The 16982-nt window shown below is 33.4% G+C and overlaps 4 protein-coding genes and 1 non-coding gene across 5 annotated transcripts, besides 3 other annotated features; 2 read left to right on the forward strand and 3 right to left on the reverse strand.

Moving 5' to 3' along the window:
* Positions 1-153: 153 nt before the first annotated feature.
* On the forward strand, positions 154-5453 carry CMU_007770 (uncharacterized protein; the record flags this gene model as incomplete). The annotated part of the gene is made up of 1 exon (XM_002140600.1): positions 154-5453. Exon 1 carries the CDS (start codon positions 633-635, stop codon positions 5451-5453), a length of 4821 nt encoding a protein of 1606 aa, XP_002140636.1. The 5' UTR covers positions 154-632.
* Positions 642-662: a sequence feature (AT_rich).
* Positions 5454-5688: 235 nt separating the features above from the next.
* CMU_007780 lies at positions 5689-5762 on the reverse strand. The gene has a single exon. It is a non-coding gene; the product is annotated as a tRNA-Leu (tRNA).
* A 2940-nt stretch (positions 5763-8702) lies between these two features.
* CMU_007790 (uncharacterized protein) lies at positions 8703-9144 on the reverse strand (the record flags this gene model as incomplete). Its single annotated transcript, XM_002140601.1, has 2 exons — positions 8703-8986; positions 9045-9144. The coding sequence occupies 2 exons, from the start codon at positions 9142-9144 to the stop codon at positions 8703-8705; spliced, it is 384 nt and encodes a 127-aa protein (XP_002140637.1).
* Positions 9145-9326: 182 nt separating this feature from the next.
* CMU_007800 (phospholipid-translocating ATPase, putative) lies at positions 9327-10322 on the reverse strand (the record flags this gene model as incomplete). The annotated part of the gene is made up of 3 exons (XM_002140602.1): positions 9327-9371; positions 9616-9911; positions 9950-10322. The coding sequence occupies 3 exons, from the start codon at positions 10320-10322 to the stop codon at positions 9327-9329; spliced, it is 714 nt and encodes a 237-aa protein (XP_002140638.1).
* Positions 10089-10109: a sequence feature (AT_rich).
* A 429-nt stretch (positions 10323-10751) lies between the features above and the next one.
* Positions 10752-15584, forward strand: CMU_007810 (XRN 5'-3' exonuclease domain-containing protein; the record flags this gene model as incomplete). Its single annotated transcript, XM_002140603.1, has 1 exon — positions 10752-15584. The coding sequence occupies one exon, from the start codon at positions 10752-10754 to the stop codon at positions 15582-15584; it is 4833 nt and encodes a 1610-aa protein (XP_002140639.1).
* A 744-nt stretch (positions 15585-16328) lies between these two features.
* Positions 16329-16369: a sequence feature (AT_rich).
* The last annotated feature ends 613 nt before the right edge of the window (positions 16370-16982 follow it).

The raw sequence follows: 16982 nt of genomic DNA on the forward strand, positions 1-16982 counted from the left end.
AATCAATGTCATTTGTATGAGTATAATTGATTCTTCCTAATATAGAAAAGTGCTGAGTAGTAAAATAACATAAGAGTTTTATATCTGTCTCTTTTATAGCTGTGTATTTGTCTAAAAATAACAAGGTAGTATTTCTTCTTGAATAAATCCTATTTAAATATAATTCTAATTTCTATGCATCTTAGCAGTTGCTTGAAAGTGTATATTTTTATGGTGACTAATACATTTGAGAAGGCTAATGTAAATAAATTCAGATAACTTAAGATAGTAATTGGTAATACCAAAATAAACTCTTTAAAATTGTTAGTAAAGCAATATATATAATTTAGCTTCTTGTACCGCTTTGAAGTAAGCAAGTGTTTTTTAGAAGTAAAGTCTTGGAGACAATGATTAATTAGAAGTTTATATTCCACTAACTTAATAGATTGACCTCGTGACAAATAGACAGTTCGCGGATACGAATTTTTTGATACATGAATCTACGTATTAAACATAGATGCTCGTATTAGGGAAGATGATCACTCAGATTGCTAGCAAACACTCAAAAGATCCCCATCAGAAATTCAGTATTCACCCTAAAGTATACTATTTAGAGGTGTACTATTTTTGAAATATATCTTTATATTTGTAGAATGAAGCAGTATTTTTTATTATTTTTATTACTGACTGGTACACTTGCAGCTCCTCAAAAGCCAGCTGTACCAGGTGTAGCGTCCCCATTACCACATAACAAGGGTCAAATCCCAGCATTTGTTGAAACTCCCGTTGAAAGCTGTCCTCCAGGCTACGTTATGGAACATGGAGTTTGTGTTCAAAGAATCCAAGTGCCTCAAATCCCATTCTGCCAAGAACCTGCAATCTATCATGAAGGTCACTGTTTAATTGTTACAGCTCCATTGAAGCAATGTCCTCCAGGGTATGAGATATCAGGAAAACAGTGCACAAGAACTAAAACAGCACCTCAACAGCCATCTTGTCCACCTGGGACGACTTTGCAAGGCAATGAATGTATATCAAAGCATGTTATTGATACTGTATGCCCACCAGGGTTTGTTGATAATGGACGTGATTGTGTAGCATTTTCTCCACCTGATAAATCTTGTCCTCCAGGTTTTACATTTTCAGGAAAGCAGTGTGTACAGTCTGATACTGCACCTCCCAACCCTGAATGTCCTCCTGGGACTGTATTGGAGAATGGAACATGCAAACTCATTCAGCAAGTAGATACTATATGCCCACCTGGGTTTGTTGAGGAGGGAAATAGATGTGTTCAGTATTTGCCAGCAAACAAAATATGTCCACCAGGTTTTAATCTATCTGGGCAGCAATGTATGGCACCTGAATCAGCAGAATTAGAATCAACTTGTCCTCCAAATACCATATTGGAGAATGGAAAGTGTAAAGTCATTAAAAATGTAGATATGGTATGTCCCCCAGGTTATACAGATTCTGGAGATGAATGTGTACTTTATGTGGCTCCAGCTAAGGAGTGCCCTCCAAATTTCACACTGCAAGGGTTGCAATGTGTTCAAACGAACACCGCATCAACACAACCAGTATGTCCACCAGGAACTGTGTTACAAGATAATGCATGTGTATCAGTACAGTCTATTGATGCAATTTGTCCTCCAGAGTACTTAGATAATGGTAAAGATTGTGTAAAGTACTCACCTGTTACCAAAGATTGTCCACCTGGATTCCTATTATCTGGAAATCGATGTGTACAGTTACAAACAGCTCCAACAGAGTTGGAATGTCCACCTGGAACTGTACTGAAAAATAATGAGTGTCAGTCTACTGAAAGAGTTGATACAATATGTCCTCCTGGTTTCTTAGATAATGGTCAAGACTGTGTTCAATTTGCGGCCCCAGAAAAGTCGTGTCCACCTGGATTTTCTTTATCAGGAAAACAATGTATTCAGACTGAAACTTCTCCAAGAAATCCTTTGTGTCCTCCAGGAACAACTATGGAAGGTAATACCTGTGTTGCAGTTGAGCTTATTGATGCAGTTTGTCCACCAGGATTCCTTGATAATGGATCTGATTGTATTCAATTTGCCCAGCCCGAAAAAGAGTGCCCAGCTGGTTTTGTTTTAACTGGTAAACAATGCAGTCAATCCACTCAAGCTTCACCACAACCTGAGTGTCCACCTGGTACAACTCTCGTAAATGGACAATGCCAAAGAGTTGAAAAGATCAATTTAGTTTGTCCTACAGGATTCTTAGACAATGGTGCAAATTGTGTTTCCTTTTCAGCTCCAAGTAAAGAATGCCCTCATGGATATGTACTTAACGGGAATCAATGTGAGCAAATACGTGAAGTACCTTTAGTTCCTGAGTGCCCACCTGGGTATACACTACAAGGATCACAATGTACAGCTGTAAAAATGATTGATGCAATTTGTCCAGATGGATTCTTACCTAATGGAGATAATTGCATACAATTTTCTCCAGCTTCAACTGTCTGTCCTACTGGATTCTCATTTCAAGGACAACAATGTGTACAGTCCACACTCTCACCCAAGTCTCCAGAATGCCCTCCTGGCTCAGTTTTGGATGGAGATTCTTGTGTCAGGCTTGTACCAGGTTCTCTTCAATATGTTTGCCCAGCTGGTGTGAGAGAAGGTGATGTTTGTGTTGAGAGAAAAACTAGTTCTCCTTTGTTTGAATGCCCACCTGGTTATTCTATAGAAAGCGGCAAGCAGTGTGTTAGAAGAAGTCAATATGATTGTTCAATAACAACATATGTTACAGAGTGTCGTACACCAGATGTAAAGGCTCTAAGACGTCTTGCTGCTAAGGATTCAACATCATTTGCATCTGTACAAGAAGGGGTAGATTCCCACAGTCACAACCATGGTCATACACATCATGTACATGGTCACACACATCATGTACATGGACCTGCACCAACTATTCATACACAACATCACAAGGAGGCGCCTCGTCCAATTTGTGAGGATGTACCTAAGATTACACCAAAGACATGTACAAAAGCCGACTCATTACCTGCTGTCCCTATTTGTGAAGATAATTCTGAATTAGTTGGAAAGGAGTGTGTTTTGACAACTTATTATCCTCTAGAGGCAATATGTCAAGATGGAACTCGATCTAAAGATTGTGCTAAGTTTGTGAAAATACCTCCTACATTAAAGTGCCCATCTGGTACTACTGATGTAGGGAATCAATGTCAAAAGAGCCAATACGCACCTTATGATCTTGCCTGCCCGGCTGGATTTTCCCTTGTTGGAGATAAGTGTGCAACAACAAGAGATAGAATTTGTCCAAATGACAACTGTGAAAAGGTGGTTACTGCAGCTCCATCTCTAACTTGTCCTCCAGGTTACCATCAGATAGATGGTGTAGTTGAGACAAATTATAGTCACCATCATCGTCATCTTGCGGCTGCTCAATCAACTGGTCATGGCTATAATAATCATCATCATAGTCATGGTCACCATCATGCTTACCCCGCTGCAGCTCCAGTTCAAGTACCAGTACCAGTTCAAGTACCAACACCAGTTCAAGTACCAGTACCAGTTCAAGTACCAACACCAGTTCAAGTACCAACACCAGTTCAAGTACCAGTACCAGTTCAAGTACCAACACCAGTTCAAGTACCAACACCAGTTCAAGTACAGACACAAATGAGGTGTATTCATGCTGACCATGCACCATACACACTTCAGTGTCCAACTGGAGCACGTCTCATTGCTGATAAGTGCGCAACTTATGCAGATAAGATATGTCCAAATGGGAATTGTGAACGTGTATACAATGAACCAGCTGCTTTAGTCTGTCCTCCAGGATTTACATCAACAAAGTCACAGTCTTCATTAAGTGGACTTAGTCATCACCATAGTCATCACCAAAGACCATCTGCTGAATGTATAAAAACAATATTTGCACCATATTTGTTGAGTTGCCAATTACCATTTGTTCTGGAAGGTGATAAATGCGCTCAAAAAACAGAAAAAGTTTGTTTGCAAGGGGATTGCAAACGTAATGTTGTAGTAAATCCAACATACACATGTCCTCCAGGATTTAGAAATGCTCATGGTATCCAAACAGCAATTACTTCGAGTAAACATGGAGGTCATCATACAATCGTCCCATCAGCTGAGTGCGTCAAGACTACATTTGATGAATACCTACTTGTTTGTGCTCCAGGTTTTGTATTACTTGGAGATAGATGTGCCCAGTTTACTAATAAGATATGTCCTAATGGAAACTGTGAACGTCTTATTACTCAGCCTGCTGCTGTAGTATGCCCACCTGGGTATTCAAAACCTCAAGCTGGTATTTCTGTACAAGGGAACTCACATGGAAATAGTGGTCATGGTCACCACCACTTATCATCCCAAGAGTGTACAAAGCAGATATACTCTCCATATGACCTTTCTTGTCCGGCAGGGTACGAAATTATTGGAGATAAGTGTGCTATTCATACTGCCAAGGTATGCCCTGATGGCAATTGTGAACAACTAGTTAGATCTCCACCAACTATGGAGTGTCCACCAGGATTTTATAGACCTCAGGCAGGTATTACTGTAAGATCACATGGTCATAAGGCGAGTGGTGTTAGTCAGTGTTTGAGAAATATATATGAACCTTATTCATTACAGTGTCCCAATGGTTTCCGCTTACTGGGAGATATGTGTCAACAATCTGCAGCAAAGGTTTGTCCAAACAACAACTGTGAAAGAGTTAACTTTATAACACCAATATTATCTTGCCCACCAGGCTTTGAACGAAGTGGCCAAAGATGTATAACTAATGAGTATGCTGATTATGAACTCGCCTGTCCTCCAGGCTTAGTAGTTGTTAGTGACAAGTGCGCCAAATACACAGATAAAGTTTGTCCAAATGGAGATTGTGATCGTGTGAAAACATTCCCACCTGAACTTGTCTGTCCCCCAGGATATACAATGGAATCTGGAGTAGCTGCTGGAAATCCTAAGAATATAGCGGTCTCATCTCATTCAGGTCACCATCATTCATTAGGACATCATCAACGTTCGGTCATGGCACCAACAAATATTGTGAGGACAACAGTCTGCATAAGAGAAGTGTTTGCACCTTACTCTTTGAGTTGCACGTCTGATAGTCAATTATTGGGAGATAGATGCGCCAGGTATGCACCTAAGGTGTGTCCATCTGGTGGATGTGAAAAGATCGACACTACACCTTTAATGTCAAGTTGTCCAGCAGGCTATGTTACAGATCGCGATGGAACGTGTTATATTGTTGAATATGCTCCTTTTGCACTTACTTGTGCTGAACCATACACACTATTTGACAATAAGGAATGCGTTCTTGTTACAAAACCTGATAGCAAATGCCCTGAAAATACAGAAAAGACACCAACAGGTTGTATCAAGAAAGTTATTACTACTCCAATTGTTTCGTATGAAACTACCTGTATAGGGCCAAGCTGTGATGCAGCAGCTTAAGGTCTCTTCTTTAAGACCATATCAACATCCTTTATGGTAAAGGTTTCTTTTGTAGAAAACATGTACTTTCAGTTATTTGCTACTTTAATTTTACCACATTGACTTCTGAGCTTGCTTTCGCTTTTTGTTTAGTCAGCTGACTTCTATAGTTGCACATTTCAAACGAATAGTGTATTATGTTAGCAGTGTGCCGGTTAAGCACGGTAATGCCATCTATATAGGTCGACGGAAAAAGTGATGGGAACGGGATTCGAACCCGCGAAAACTAGCACCTCGAACTAGCGCCTTAGACCGCTCGGCCATCCCACCTCATCTCTGGGTGTCTCAAACTAATTAAAGTGTTAAAGCTTATTATAATATTCTAGAAAAAGCACAATATTCTAGAACAGGTATATATGAGTATAAAGAATATTCGAGAGAGTCTTACTTATACTTAATATCTTCATATTTAACCTGTTATTCTCTTCTAGGGTAGCTAAACAATTTTTAGAGAGTATATTGTCTATCTACTTTAGTCTCATCGATCTGAGATATAAGATCTTTATATATATCATTTGACATTCTAAATACTAAAACAGTAAACTTATTGTAAATACTTTTTTGCATATAACAATATCCAAAACACCCATCACTAGCCTTTCCTTAATAATATATTAACTTGGTGCTATAACAATGTATACCCATAAAAACAAGAATGGAAATAATGCTGGTTTGCATATTACAATGTAAGCAATATAGTATATTGGGGTTGTATGCAGAAATATAAAGCTACCATATATCTGTTGAAGGCCTTGGGGAATTCAGGGAGCAAGGAACAGATGATGCAATTAACCATATTAGTAAGAGCAGCCCACAAATACTAGTGCTAGCAAATTAAATATGAACCATGAATTAATAAGACAGCATAGTAGGGCATTTACAGTGAAGATCGTTGTCCTATAAACACACATCTTTACAGATTTAATATCCATATTTGTTTGGCCGTTACTGTTGAGTTACCCATTATTCCAATGTAAGCTTGTTCCATATTGTAATAGTACTAGTGGCACAATAACTAATGTAGCAGCCAAACAATATTGCATACAAAATTCAGATAACAAGTATGCCGGTACCATACTCACGAACTTTCTGTGGTGCATCATCTATTGAATTGTAGATTTTTGCTATATAAGTATGCAACTCTTTGGTATCTATCTTCAAATATTTCCTTTTATTAATATTAGGTAGCATTATATATTTTACAAATAAAGCAGCTTTGACTATTTGATACTTTATGTAGGTATATGGATATATATATATATATTTGCTCTTTGTTTTGTAATAAGATTCACAATGTGAAGACTTCTTAAATAGTTGTTCTTTTGGATCAGAAATTAATTTGTTTCTTAAGTTGAGACATTTTGAAATAATATCTTTTAGCTCATAAAAATATACAAAGGACCATATATGACATAGTAGAGTCTTATTCAATAGCTATGATTTTTTAAGTACATAGTGTGGTAAGTTCTTATCTAGTACAAGTGCAATCATAGGTAGTGTAATAAATATTAGCCCATAGAATTGTTTAGCCTATGGATTATATATATCTAGACCTAAAAATCCATTATAATAACAAAATGAAAATGCTGTCATACAGGATGATATATTGTTAAAAATATTGAAATATATTGGTGTTAAATTCTTCCTCAGACCCTCTTTACCATGAAAAAATAATAATGAATCGAGATGGGAGAATTTAATATTCCAAAATCTGCAGGTTCTGTTGCCTGTGTCCCTTCTCTGCCAAAGATCTCAATACCTACTTTTACTGATATTATCATCCCAGCATCATTTGCTCCATCACTCAGCAAGAGAGTGCAACTTCAGATTAAGTTTTGTACACAACTGCAAAAGTACAAACTGTTGTCTTGGAGAAACTCTGTATACTAGAATTGTAGATGCTTTGAAGCTAAGGTGAAATATTTATTCATCAATTTCGAATTAATATTATATACAATGCTGAACAATAGTAATACTAGATTTACTAGATTTATGATAGTATCGATTTCATTAGTAGATGAAATATTATCCATGCCACTTCTATTTCTTGGATTGTCAACTTTGATAGATATTCATTATTTCCAGATTTATCAATATCAGAAAAATCTTCTCTTAAGTATAGAGGAACAGAATAGATATTTTCATATATGGGGCTTTTGGGAAGTATATGGTCTCCTTTAAGTTGGATAGAGATTTGTTCAATATATCCAAAATATTTGGTCTGTTTATTACTATGTTTAGAATAATATTTTTTTTTAAATGGTAGACCTTCATGATTATTTATTTTGTATTAAGTTGGAAAGTTTAAATAAAGCATAAATGAGTTTAGGCTTTCAAGTTATACTTCCAAAGGATTACTTTTCTTCCCGAATACATAGAGCAAAATTTTAACTGTGAAGTTATAGCTTCGGAACTTTTTCCATCAATAATTGCATTATGTGCCATTTGTTCTGATAAATTGCAACTATAGCCTATATTCACTGCTGTTTCAAGCTTTTCCCCTGTTAACACCCAAAGTCTTATATCTGTATCTTTTATATCACTAATAAGTTCCGGGACTCCTTGATGTTTATCTTCAATTCCAATAATTCCTATGTTTATTTTCTGCTCAATAAATGTAGAAATATCCCTAGTCTTAACTGAATTGTAGTTTGAATATTTAGGATTCTTCAGTTAATTCTTCTAAATTAGAGACAGTATTTACTAAAGAATCACTCAAGTTGTGAATTTATTCTGAGTATGTTCTATACTCATCTTCCTCTAAATATCTGTAACTTAGTACTAAAGTTCTTAGACCATTTGAAGAAAGTGAAGAAAGTTTGTAGATTATAGATTCAGTTAAATCTCCAGATTTATTGTCAAGCAATGTAATTTTAAAGATACTAGTATCTGCACCTTTAACAATAATTTCTTGGAATGAAGATATTCAGAAGGCAAAATAGTAATGTTTAGTGAATTATACAGGAAGTCTTCAATTTCATGTACATTTCTTGTATTGTCAGACTCATCCTTCTACGTTCATGATCGAATTGCAAAGAATCAAGAACATCAATTGAAATAATGGGGCAATATAATATTTGGCGTAGTTGAAAAGTAAAATTGGACCATTCTGAATTTTGTCTTGTAAGAGTTGATAAATATCAAGTATCCACGATAAAAGACCTTGATTCTGATGAAAATTTCCCCATATAATCAGAGTTACATACAAATTTACATGTCCAATAAAGTTTGGTAATACTCATTATATAGTTTTTGACCCAACCCAGCTAGTCTAGCTTGATGAGTTGTTAAAATTATTTCAAGTTTATCTAGATGATGCTTCCAAAATTCAATTCCCAAAAGTCTTGTAGCTTCTAAAATTGCCAGCTCATCAGGACTTGTAGATTGGTAATTAACTTTTTTCATGATTAGTAATTGAGTTCCATCAGATCTATATCGAAGGGGATATGCTACACGGATAGTAAAATTAATATTTGACTCGTATAACATCTTGGCTGGAGTTATTGAATAAATTTATGGGATCCACTATTGCAAGACATGTATGGTAGGTACTTAAAATTAAAAGTGCAATTTTTAGTGAATTATAGTTTTCTTCAGAACATAGCAAAGGTTTCCACAACAATGACACATAGTCATTTTGTTGTAAGAACATGTTTTTATCTTCAAAATAACATATTAAAAAATTTGGAGTTATCTATACCAAAATAAATGCACTTTGCTTTCATATCATTCTAAGTTATAGTAGTATCTGTTTTATCTACAAATATGTGATATTGTCTAGTTCTTCAAGCAGGTTAGTAGATTAACAATGTAGCATATGTCCCGCTAATTGGATCACACATTCATTTGTCGCTTGTTAAAAAGTAAACCTGAATTGTCCTGACAATTTCAAGAAGTATTATCAAATCAATAGGTATATATAGTGTAAAAATAACCACTACGCTCCCAAGCAATATAAAAAAGATTTTTATAGAATTCTAAACACCTGAAGTTAAATTTAAAGACAAGTCTCTATTTCAGATATAATGTGGTGGTTAATGATTTGATATATAAAATAATCAAAAAATCGTGAGCTTAAACTTATAAATGCGATGAATAAGCAGAAATTTATTTGAAGAAATACTAATATGCCTACATGTTTTTGTATAGTTGATTCTAAGTGACTCCATTTATATTTAGACAAACATGAAATACGGAATATTATAGTTTGGTGACCGGTATAAACTACGCAGCCATAGTACCACTCAGTATTATCTAATGAAGTACTTCTAGGTAAAAACTGATCATATCCAATATCAATGATCTCTTCAAATTCCTTGGGGTTATTTGGCGATGTAATATGGCAAGAACCAAAGTATAGTTTTTCAAAAGGAATTTCACATTCAAATTTTATTCTAATTTTTCCAACAAAAGACTCGTCTATAGATAATTTCGAGATATTAGCATACATGCTTTACCTTTAAGATTAGTTTCTCTATCCAAATTCTTTGTTTCAATAAATATAGCTCCACAATAGTCAGAAGAGTGGAAAAGAATGAGATCAGCAAGAAAGTATTCGACGTCATAGATTTTCACGATATCATCTATCTCTACATCTTTTTTTTTTTTTAAAAAATTCACCCTTGGCAAAATAAATAGCAGCTCTATTTTTTCTTCCCAATGACTTTTGTGTCTATTTATATTATTTAAAGCATCTTCAGTAGAGGAAACATACAGAATTATTATTAATAAGATAAGCAATGATAGTTTCCCACTAGAGTCCGAAATATCAGGAATAAGCTGCATAATAACCAATTGCAAGAATATAGAGACTACAAAACCTTGTAGCATATAAAAACAGATTGAGAGGCAAAAAGTTAATTAAGTTGTATTTTGAAGTCCTTATTCTGTTTAATTTCCTTTTTGTAGAAGTGTATTCATCTTCAGGATAGATCTTAGAATTTGAGATAAATATCCTGGTTAGATATTTAGATTCAAATTTTAAGTTGCCAAATATTTTATTCTTTTATATATTTCCAGGGTTTCATATTATATAAGACACATATTTAGGACTTACAATACTATTTCATTAAAAATGACGAGGTATACAGACTTTGTGAGTTTGTTGTGTGTGGGACATAATTGGGCGCTTTCAGATACTCTAAGTCGGATAGGTAAATAAAAGTGGTCTCCCATTGCTGGTATTTTTTCTGGTTTTATAAAATCAATTTTAAATTATATGTAGAGGGTAGAGAATCTTATTACTAACAAGTTTTTTTCATGGGAATTTCCAGGTTTTATCGCTGGATTTCTGAAAGGTATCCTCAAATTAATGAAGTTATTGGGAATGGTGATACTCCGATATTTGACAACTTGTATTTAGATGTTAATGGTATTGCTCATAATAGCATTTATAACAATGAGATGACTGTGTCATACTCAGGGCTGAATTTAAGCTTTGGTGGATCCCCTGAAATATGGACAGGAATTTTCAAATACATAAGTAGGCTAGTTAATACAGTGAAACCGAAGAAAGTCGTATATATTGCAGTGGATGGTGTTGCACCTAGAGCGAAGATGAATCAGCAGAGAAGTAGAAGGTTTAGGTCTGCAAGAGATGCTGCTTTAATGGAGGAATTAGCTGTCAGAAACTCTGAATTTGCAAACAAAACTAATACATTCGACTCAAACTGTATAACTCCTGGAACAAGTTTCATGTATGAATTAAATCGTCAATTAAAGTTTTTTGTTCACTACCAAATACAAAATGACCCAATATGGAGGAATTTAGAAGTGATATTAAGTGGCTCTGATATACCTGGGGAAGGTGAACATAAAATAATGGATTACATTAGATGTATAAAGTCACAACCAGATTATAATAATAACACTAGACACTGTCTATATGGTTTAGATGCTGACTTGATAATGTTGTCACTTGCATCACATGAACCTCACTTTTCTTTACTTCGTGAGGAGATCAAATTTGTTCCTTCAAAGGTTTTGGATAATCGCATTATATTTACAAAGGATAAATTCCAATTTCTACATATATCTATTTTACGAGAATATTTAGTGAGAGAGCTAAATCCTATATATTCTGTATCTAAATTGGATCTGAATGTAAGATATATGGAAGAAATGGGTGTTCAGGATATAGTTTCTGGGTGTAAAGATGAAAGTATAACTGTGACTACTCCTAAATTAGTTCAAAGTTCTTTCAATATTAATTTAGATTTTAAGATGGATGAAGAGCGTCTGATTGACGACTTTATTTTCTTAGGATACATTGTTGGAAATGACTTCTTACCACATATTCCATTCCACACAGTAGATAATGGACTAGATCGCATTCTTTGTAGTTACAGAAATTATTTGGCTTCATTTCAACAAACTAATTTCTGCAAAGCACCATGGTTACTTGAAGATTGTGGTAGGATCAATTTTTGCAATTTTTTACGTTTTCTAGTTTGGCACACAAGATCTGAACATGAAGAGGCTAAGAAACTCCTAAATAGTTCTGATTACTGGGTATCTGTAATTCCTAATAACTCAAAATCTAACGATATTCTTGGGTTACCAAAGTTTTCAAAGTCTCTTTCAATAGATAAAGATAATTTGCGTTTTCAGTGGCAGTCTAAAAGACCAAGTACTCTTGAAGAAATGCGCTGGAGATACTATTTTGTTAAAATGGGCATTGATGCAAATCAGATTAGAGATAATAATATAGATTTACTAGGCCATACTAGCATATCTGAGTCAAAACGAGATGAACTTGTATTTGAAACTTTAGAAGATCTAGTTTTCTGCTATTTAGAAGGATTACAGTGGATTAGTTACTACTACTTCCGTGGAACACCTTCTTGGCGTTGGTTTTATTCTTATAGATATGCTCCTTATGCTTGTGACATTGCAGCTATACTGAACCACTGGTTGAGGTTAGGCAAAATTACTCGTGTTAACAAATCAGAAATGAATCTTTCGATGGAATCCGATATACTTAATATAGAAAAGATGTATAAAGACGGGATACACCTAAATAATATGGTATTCCAATATATACTGGGAACTCCTTTACAACCATTCGAACAATTAATGGGAGTTTTACCTTCGCGTAGTTCAAATTTACTACCTGAACCATTTAGAAGACTGTTTATGAATAAAAAGTCGCCAATAATTGATTACTACCCCTCTCAGTTTGATATTGATATGGAAGGTATTAAAGTTCCATGGGGTGGAGTTACACTGATTCCATTTATTGATGAGGAACTTCTTTTAAAGTCCATTAGTTACGTTTTATCTAATAGTGGATTTAAAGATCCAGATTTTTTAAATTTTATTAGTAAGTGTGAAGCTGTAACTAACGACTTATCTATACATAAAAGATGTATGTTTGTATTAGAGGGATCATCAATACCAACGAAATATGTTGATCTGGAATTTCAAGCTGATATTAGCAAGATAAATGAGTCTGAATATTTAACTTTAGATGAAAAGAACAGAAATATGACTGGTGAGCTTAGAATATACTTTTATGATGAATATATCCCAGGTGCATATATTGAAAGTACAGTTCCATCTTATATACCATCACTACTTGACTGCAAAGTTGCATCTAAGATATACTTGCACCCAAAATTTCCGCAAGGTACTATTCACTTCCCCAACAAGCTACTTGAGGGTACAATAATACCTTTTGATGGATTCCCTAGCTTTAAGAGATTAGACTTCGAATCATTTTTTGGTCTGGGAGTTAATATATTTGGAAGTGAAAGTAAGAACGAATCTTTGTACTTTTCAATATCATCAAAACATATATCTAAAGAGTGGATAAGAGAATTACTAGAAACCCCTCCTAATATGCTACTAAATAGATCATCCAATGTTTGCATATTAGCAGATTATCCGAGAGTTCACACAGCCGAGATAGTTTCTTTAAAAACTCAAAAATATATAGTAAAACCAAGATTGCTACTGCCGCCAATAATTACATTAAATGAAGAGCCTGATGAATTACACCGTACTTTATTAAATGAACATAGTCAACTGAAAAGACGTGGGATTACCCTACAACATGATAGCCCTTGTGATTTCAACTTAGATGAAATTTTTTTTAAGCTAGGCTCCTATAAAGATGGCAGGAAAACGAAAATAGATGTTGAAAACAAAGTGATTTTAGATCCTATACCTGAAAACTGTTTAGTTGAAGTCAGACTTGCAGAGGAATATAACGAAGATGAAAATGGAATAGTCCATTATAAATTTTCTAATAGGACAAGATACTTTTTACTCCCCTTAATTATGAATAAAAGATTTATAGGTAGTTCTCGTAGATATGAACAGAAAGTAGGATTTTATGCGGGTGCCAGGGTTTTGTGCCTAAATAAATCTAGTGAATGTTTTGGACATATAGGGTATATTTTGGAAGAAAATTCAAGTATGAACGATGTATTATCTAGATTTCAAATAAATAAAAAGTCCTTTGACACAAAGTTGTTTCAAAAGAAAATATTTGAGTATGCACTAAGAGACTTAAAGTCAATTCAATGGTTTTCAATACAAGATGCTGCAAAGATCTTGTATAAGCCATTAATTGCATGTCTAAAGAAAGGTGGTATGAGCGACACCTTAGCTATTAAGTATATGTACTATTCAACAGATATATTAAGTAGACTTATTATGGGTCCTATTTTCGTTAAATGTCATGACAGGTCTCTTCATGACATTTCTATGATATTATTCAGTGAGGACAAACGGCAAAGGATTAAATTATGCCTTCCTCTTTATAGTCAATACACAAACAGGGATTCATATAGAACAGCTGCAAATACTATTATTCATAAAGGAACTCCAATTATAAGCAATGAATCTATCAAATATATAAAGGAGTATATTGAGACATTTCAACTATTTGTTTTTGCAATATTCAAATGCTTTGTAAATTTGTCTACAGTTAATATTGAAAAATCATTAGATAGTCCATATGATCTATCTTCCGATATAGAGAGGAGTGTAATTACTGAAGTTGAGTCTAGTGAACATTACAATGAAGATACTTTAAATGAAAATGAGAAAGTCACTTCTGAAAGGCGCATTCATGTCAAGGAGATATTTACAGATATTGCAGAGCCAAAGGACCAAGATTTTGCATTTAATCAGGCAATAGGAATACTGAAAAAACAGATCTATAGAAAAGTTGCATTTGTACATAAACATAGTAATAGTGTCTCAATTCTACCATCAACTATCCAAAGATTAGAGAAACTTACTAATTCACTAAACTTTGGAGATAATAAGGAAGATTCTAAATATATAATAGAGAAAGGTACAAGATTTTTACTACATGAATTAAGTCATTGCTTTTCATCTTTATTAAATAGATTTATTAACCATAATGGTCTTACATTAGGTCTTAGAATTGTTTATATCCGTGGTAATGGTGGAGTAGTGCCATTTGGATCAACAGGAATCATTGTTGCAACATGTAGTGGCATTAGATCAGGGAGAAATTCATTTAAAACATCTATGGTAGAAGTTCTTTTAGATAGATGCTGTATTAATGCAACCAATTTAGGAGGTAAATGCTCCAACTTGCGTGGAATAATAGTCCCAGCTTGTGAATGTATTCCACTATTTCCATTTCTTTCATCAATCAATACAAAAGATCATATATCTTCAATATCAGAATGTTTAGATTTAATCAATAATGAAGATTCAAAGGATAAGGATAAGTATTTACAGCAGGCTAGTAAAAGAAATTCTTCAGGTCATAGAAATTATTGGAATAAGGTAACTCAAAATATGGAAAGTAAATGTAACAATAAATATAGTTTAAATATAATGGAGCAATGCAACTCAATACAAAAGCTTAAAATCGGAAATATCAAAGAAGAACAACAAAGAAAGCAGTATATTACTAAAATGAAGGTATTAAAGGGGGAATTGGTGGAGGAATTTGAACTAGAAACATCCAACTTTTCCCCCTCACCTGAGTCTATAGGTATTCCAATATTTGGGAAGGGAAGTAATTTTGGACATAATTCAAATATTGATGAGGCTATGAGTGTAAAGTTAAAAAAATTACTGAATATTTCCAATAAAAAAAAGAGGTGATATTTAATCTTAAAATTTGTAGAACTTGCACTAATTAAATATTTCTTTTTTTTAGGCATTTAAAGTATTTCCTACTTTGAGATAATTTAACCAATTTCGTCTTTTTTTTTTCTTTATGATTCTGTTTCACTACTTGTTATTCCTTCTGTATAAATAATATTAGTAATGTAATATACTTCGAAATTATTGTATACTTTGGATTAATCACTGTACCAAATTACAGTAAGTACTAATACTACTTTCACAAGTAGTTCTAATAACATATTTTCTAACCAATCCCATAAATAAATACTCTGGAACTTTTTTTAAAATAGACTTCTTGAATAATGTGGATTTTATGATTTATTCCTGTTTCAAATGTTACTATTATTTTAGATAAAGCCCACTATCAAATATTTTTCATGCTGAGTTCTATGATCTATTTTCACTCTTCCTAATTACTATAAATTTAATGTTATAGAAAACAAACATCTGTATAATGTTAAGGAAGAGTACAAAACAACTTTAAAAAAATGTTTTAAAACACTTTATTAAGATTATCAAAATTATTTGTTCAATACCTAATATTTGTAAAAAGAGTAGTTGAAATATCCTCTAGTAATAAAAAAAGTAGATAAATTTATCACTATTGTAAGGTATGAAGGTAATATTAGAAGCTAATAACATCTTTGGAGCTAATAACACACAGGCTTAACTAACAATCTGGTTCATGACCATAGCTGCAAATAAAGTTTTGACATATAGTATATTTTGTATAAATTATAATTTTTTATTAAATAAATATTGCATCGTAGTAAAGCCTTTAATGGCTTACAACATTGGATCACATAAATTGTTTAATCATTTGGAATTATATGATGCAAGTATTCTGAATACGTTTTTGAATTTTATATAACAGAACCTATGCTATTTCCAATAATGATACCCTTATATTTATAAGATAAATAAGATAGATAATTATGAGTGAGATAGACTTTATATAGCGAAATTTTAAAAATCAAATAACAAAGTTAACACTTTAAAACTTGAAAAAAGATATAAAGTTACAAAATTACATTAAAAACATACCAGTAGTAAATGAAATATACAGGAACTGTATTGATAAAACTAGTGTTAAGTATATCACTGGATTTCTTATTAGCTAGTTTCTCAGTGTATGTCTTTTCACTCAACCTAAGACTACTAAAGGAGTATTATTAATTAACAGTAGTATTGTAAACAATTTTAAAACTAGAAGGTAAATATATATATCTTGCTGATAGTGCACAGTGTATTTTAGGACATAGAATATTGATATCACACTTAACAACTTTATGATATTTAAAACAAAGTATTGAAATTACTACAATCTTAAGATGAAAGTCACGAGAAAAGTTTGCTACTTTTTGGAGTTGGTCA

Source organism: Cryptosporidium muris, genomic scaffold (assembly GCF_000006515.1).
Source record: "Cryptosporidium muris RN66 scf_1106632373431 genomic scaffold, whole genome shotgun sequence".
In the NCBI taxonomy this organism is placed as follows: domain Eukaryota; phylum Apicomplexa; class Conoidasida; order Eucoccidiorida; family Cryptosporidiidae; genus Cryptosporidium; species Cryptosporidium muris.